Source organism: Salvelinus sp. IW2-2015, linkage group LG21 (genome assembly GCF_002910315.2).
Source record: "Salvelinus sp. IW2-2015 linkage group LG21, ASM291031v2, whole genome shotgun sequence".
Classification (NCBI taxonomy): Eukaryota; Metazoa; Chordata; class Actinopteri; order Salmoniformes; family Salmonidae; genus Salvelinus; species Salvelinus sp. IW2-2015.
The window spans coordinates 3,303,250-3,308,678 of record NC_036861.1 but is presented as its reverse complement, the minus strand read 5'-3'; the positions used below and the strand labels follow the sequence as shown (position 1 = coordinate 3,308,678).

The following is a 5,429-nucleotide window of genomic DNA, read 5'->3' as shown; positions in this document are numbered from 1 at the left end:
GTTAGAAGGCCACTAGTTACATCAGAAGGCACACGTAGCACAGTCAGAAGGCACACTAGCACATCAGTAAGCACAGACGTAAAGGCACATCTAGGTAGAAGGCACACTAAGCACAGTCAGAAGGCTGAGCAAAGGCAACTAGCACAGTCAGGAGGCACACTAGCCAGGTCAGGCGAGCACACTAGCACATCAGGAGGCACACTAGCAAGTCAGAGGCACACTAGGCACAGAGAAGCACACTAGCACAGTCAGAAGGCACCACTAGCACAGTCAGGAAGGCACCACTAGCACAGTCAGGAGGTACACTAGCACAGTCAGAAGGCACACTAGCACAGTCAGGAAGGCCACTAGCACATCGAGGCACATAGCACAGTCAGAGCCACACTGCACACAGGAGCCACACTAGCACAGTCAGAGGCACCTAGCAAGTCAGGAGGCACACTAGCACAGTCAGGAGGCACACTAGCACAGTCAGGAGGCACACTACAAGTCAGGAGGCAGCACTAGCACATTAGAAGCACACAATACAAGTCCCTTCTGACTGTGCTAGTGTGCCTTCTGACTGTGCTAGTGTGCCTTCTGACTGTGCTAGTGTACCTCCTGACTGTGCTAGCGTGCCTTCTGACTGTGCTAGCGTGCCTTCTGACTGTGCTAGTGTGCCTTCTGACTGTGCTAGTGTGCCTTCTGACTGTGCTAGTGTGCCTTCTGACTGTATTGAAGTACTTTGACGGTTCCAAAGGCCTTTCTGACTCATTCACACTTACTGACTTAATTTTGCCTTGAGAAACTTCACACTTGTCAGGTTCATATCCACTTGTAGAGTGATACAGAATGTTCATTTCAGAGAATGTGGTGGGCTGACAGTCAGTCACCCATGTTACAGTTTATGTATGTCGGTTGTCAAGTGAAAATGTGGGTGTGAAAAAGTGGGTGTTTTCTGATCAAGTGAGATGATGGCTCCACCACATCATCCCACATAGGCCACAGTATGAAGAGTGTAAAGGGTCCCACACGACTAGCCTAGTGGGTGGCTATAGCTCAAATAACTGTAGCTGGGGTTTTGGTGGATAACTAGCTTTGTCTGTTCTGTACTGTGGTGCACTAGGTACTACCTTTTGTATGGTTGACTATCAAAATATGATCGCTTGACTACTTACAATACAGAAAAGAGGTCTAACGACCAGCTAAAACAAAGGCCAGGCCAGTAAGCCTAACTCTTCTTTGGCCCTGGTTCTGAGTTGCCCGGTTAGGTTAACTTTATTGGATTCCCAGGTAAGGTTAACTGTGCTGGGGTTGCCAGGTTAGGTTAACTGTGCTGGGGTTGCCAGGTTAGGTTAACTGTGCTGGGGTTGCCAGGTTAGGTTAACTATTTTTGGTAGCTATGTCAAATATGTGTCTGGTTGCTGGATTAACAATGTATTCCTGTATTCTGTTCCCCCTCACAGGATGACCTAATCCACCTTGGGGCCAAGTTCTCCCCGTGTATCCGCAAGGACAGCCAGATAGTCAGTCTCATCCAGAAAGCCAAGGACCAGGAGAGAGAGTCAGGCTGCTGTGTACANGCCAAGTTCTCCCCGTGTATCCGCAAGGACAGCCAGATAGTCAGTCTCATCCAGAAAGCCAAGGACCAGGAGAGAGAGTCAGGCTGCTGTGTACAGAACGACAACTCGGGCTGTGTCCAGACCCTCAGCAACGACTGCTCGGTACGCAAACAGACACGTAGGCAGTACGCTCGCATGCATATGTATTATTGTAGGCCCACACAAATACTGTAGTAGACCCACACACATACACACAAACCACTATTGTACTCCCACTTGAGTTGAGTTTATTTATTTGAGTTGAGTTTATTTAATTTTTACAGAGACAGTGCACATTAATCAACGTTTCAGTAAAAGTGCTGGTTTTAGCCAGCCGGGCTAATTTTCAACCGCAGTCCCTGGGCAGGTTATTAAAAACAATTACAATATAGACAACCATTGAGCAGTGAGCACACGCACTTACACTCCCTCTTTCTCTCTCCCTCCCTCTGTCTCTCTCTGTCTCTCTCTCTCTGTCTCTCTCTCTCTCTGTGTCACACTCACACATATGTTCTCCTGCCACCGAGAGATGAATGCTTGTAAACTAGAAACAAGAGGATCAACTTGTGTCTGGCTGTGTTTATTCTGGTCTGTGTGTAGGAGTCATTGGCCACCTTCATGAAATGGAGGGATGAAGATGTGGACATTCGGAGGTCGTCAGGCTCTGTGTGTCACCAGGACCCCAGGTACGGTCTTTGATACTGTTCTACTATAACGACTACAGTGGTAACACACACACACACACACACTGTCCTGACCTGACCTGACAAGGTAAAACTAACTCGAGGGTATCATAAAGTGTCTTCCTGCTATCTGTTTTCCTGATGCATGCTGGGAACAGGACCTGTGAAGAGCCCGCCTCAGCAGAGCCTCACGTCTGGCCCGATGACATCACACATTGGCCGGTGAGTGACAGGAGGATCAKYCARWGTTATGCTCCGTCTGACAGCCCTGCTARYATGTATTGCGTGAACAGACATCRTYATRCATTCCATTTCTACAGAATGYTGCACCYCACTGTACAGTRTAAGCCCCYGGTATTRAAATAMAGCAGTGGATGAGAGGTKACAGAACCATCRTAACCTCAGGTCTTGGATCAGTGGAAACCAACACTAGCTTCTTCTCACCYTCCCTCCATCTGATCCCAGATCTGTACCTCCCCCCGCAAGACGAACCTGACAGGCTACAGACACATGGACTGTAACCTCAAGGGACGACCCTGCTGCATAGGAACTAAGGGCCGGTGTGAGATAACCTACGAGAGAGTACTGCTCCTTCATGCACGGTTACTTCCACGAGGAGGCCACCTCTGCTCCCAGGTAGGTGGGTGTGTGTCCGTCCGCGTCTGTCCTGTGTGGGCGTTGTTTACAGGGTTTGTTTCATGACAGCCAGCTCCCCATCTGATCCGGGTCTCTCTTCTTAACAGATCCACTGTCTGGATGAGGTGTGTGGCCTCCTGCCCTTCCTCAACCCTGACGTCCCGACCAGGTCTACAGGCTGGCTCTCCTCTACACAGGGTAATCAACACTGTATTTCTAAAGTACTTGTTATACATGACATTGTTTTTAGCCTAAAGTGCTTGACAGTAAGACTATGTAGACCTCAGGTCAGCTCACTGTAGTCACATCAATACTTAGTGCCGGCAGGTAGYCTAGTGGTTAGAGCGTTGGGCCACTAACAGAAAGGTTGCTAGATCGAATCCCTGAGCTGACGAGGTAAAAATTGGTCGTTCTGCCCCTGAAAAAGGCAGTTAACCCACTGTTCCTAGGCCGTCCTTGTAAATAAGAATTTGTTCTTAATTGACTTGCCTAGTTAAATAAAGGTTAAATAACATTTTAAAAATAGGTAGTGATGGGTTTTTGCCGACCACTTGACCTGACCAGGAAAATCTCTCTAATAGTCTGTTGAAGGTCCAATGCAGCCCTTTCTGGGTAACAATTAAGTATCTTACTGTGATAAAATATATTTATTGTCAAAAATCTCTTCTTAGCAAAGAGAAATTTCTCAAGCAAGAATTTAGCTAAGACTATCTTGTAGTGCTTTTATTGGCATCACCAGGCAGTACATTTGACATCACCAGGCAGTACATTTGACATCMCCAGGCAGTAAATTTGTTAAGAGAAAGAGTTAAGAAAGAGAGAATAAGAAAGAGTTCCAAACCCCTCTGCCTATAAAAGCACTACAAAATAGTCTTAGCTAAATTCTTGCCAAAAGTCCAGCCCACCAAAACAGGCTCAAATTTCAAGCAGTTCTGACACTAATAGGGCATTAGTGTCAATTTCACAGTATTATTCCAACCTCAGTGTGGAAATGTATATAGAACACAGAAAAATCCMGTTTTTGATTGCACTGGRCCCTTAATACTTTGTTTAACCCTAGTTGTAGCCTACTACACGGCTCTGATTGTTCCTTGTCGGTTTACATGGTCAGTGAAAGCTCAGGGATATCCCATTGTGTCCCTAAGTATGGCCTTAACAGCAAATACTGCGTAGAGAGGATGCCTCCACATGATTCAGATATCGGTACTTAGTGAGGAGATTACAGCACGTGCTGGGGTTCAGGTGTGTGTGTGTGTTTATGTTAACAACGTGTGTGTGTGTGTGTGTGCGTGCATGTTAATATAGTATAAGCCTACAGTATGTGTGTACATTTCCATGCGTTGTCCTCTGACTGGCCTCTTCCCTTTCCCTATGAAGCCTCCTCCACTGCCTGGTGTCCGTAGTGTTCCAGATGACTATCCTGANATTTCCATGCGTTGTCCTCTGACTGGCCTCTTCCCTTTCCCTATGAAGCCTCCTCCACTGCCTGGTGTCCGTAGTGTTCCAGATGACTATCCTGAGAGACCTGGAGAAGCTGGCTGGCTGGGTCCGCATCTCCATCGTCTACGTCCTCTCTGGCATCACCGGCAACCTGGCCAGCGCCCTCTTCCTCCCCTACAGAGCCGAGGTACACACACACGCACACACACACACACACACACACACACACAGGAGTGCACGTACACACACCTGCTCAGCTACCACAACTGCCACTGCTGATCTCCATTAAGCTGGTCAGGTGTTTTCTAGGAGAGCTGGTGAGAGAGAGACCGTTTAACATCTCAGCTAGGCCCGGGCAGCCACTGAGCTTAGCTCGGTTACTGGAGGAGCTTTGGATAGGGAGATGACTGGACTGGACGTGACCCTGTCTGGAGGGTAAACGATCAGGACTTAACTGCCTCTGCCCTGCCTCCATATCACCTGAAGCTGGAACAGAACCATTACACGTGGCTTGAGAAAGCCATAGAGATCCTGTATTCATTTGTATGCTCAAAGCATTGGAAGAAATGCCATTGACAAAAACGTATTGCAATTGTGCGAACTGGCTGAATTGCTAGGGTTGGCACAGTCAACGAGACGTTCTGACAGCCTGAGAAGTAGAGCCTTGGCTGCAGGAACCAGATGTGGTGTGCCAGGGTCCCCCTAGTGGTGAAAAGGAGTATCAATTCACTCCATGTAAACTGTAAAGCTCCATGCATTCAATACATTTTGCTTTCCTTTGCCCAACACACACAACTGGGTCTCATGTTCATGTTTTATCACAAATGAGTGTTGACCCAGTCAGTTGACCCATTCTTTCTGTCTCAGACCACGTCTGAGTCTCTCAAGTGTGGTCGCACACACAAACGCACTCTTACACGTTTTGTCATTCACTGTCATTCCCATTGCCTCTGTAGGGAGGATAGGGCTACAATGTCCAGCTCTCTGTGTTCCTCTCCCTGACCGGGACACGCTGGTGCTTGTTGTGTTATCTGCACATGATCTAATCCAACCAAGCCCTTTTCTTCTGCAGTGTGTGATGTGCTAATGG

The 5,429-nt window shown here is 47.8% G+C and overlaps 1 protein-coding gene across 1 annotated transcript in view; it reads left to right on the top strand.

Annotated features, from left to right (window-relative positions):
* The window catches only part of LOC111982401 (inactive rhomboid protein 2-like), a 35,547-nt gene that overhangs the window by 19,825 nt on the left and 10,293 nt on the right, over nt 1-5,429 (top strand). The window contains 9 exon segments of the mRNA XM_070433767.1: nt 1,446-1,703; nt 2,181-2,266; nt 2,422-2,485; nt 2,729-2,836; nt 2,838-2,886; nt 2,889-2,899; nt 3,007-3,055; nt 3,058-3,097; nt 4,373-4,526. Coding sequence (XP_070289868.1) covers nt 1,446-1,703; nt 2,181-2,266; nt 2,422-2,485; nt 2,729-2,836; nt 2,838-2,886; nt 2,889-2,899; nt 3,007-3,055; nt 3,058-3,097; nt 4,373-4,526 — 819 coding nt within the window.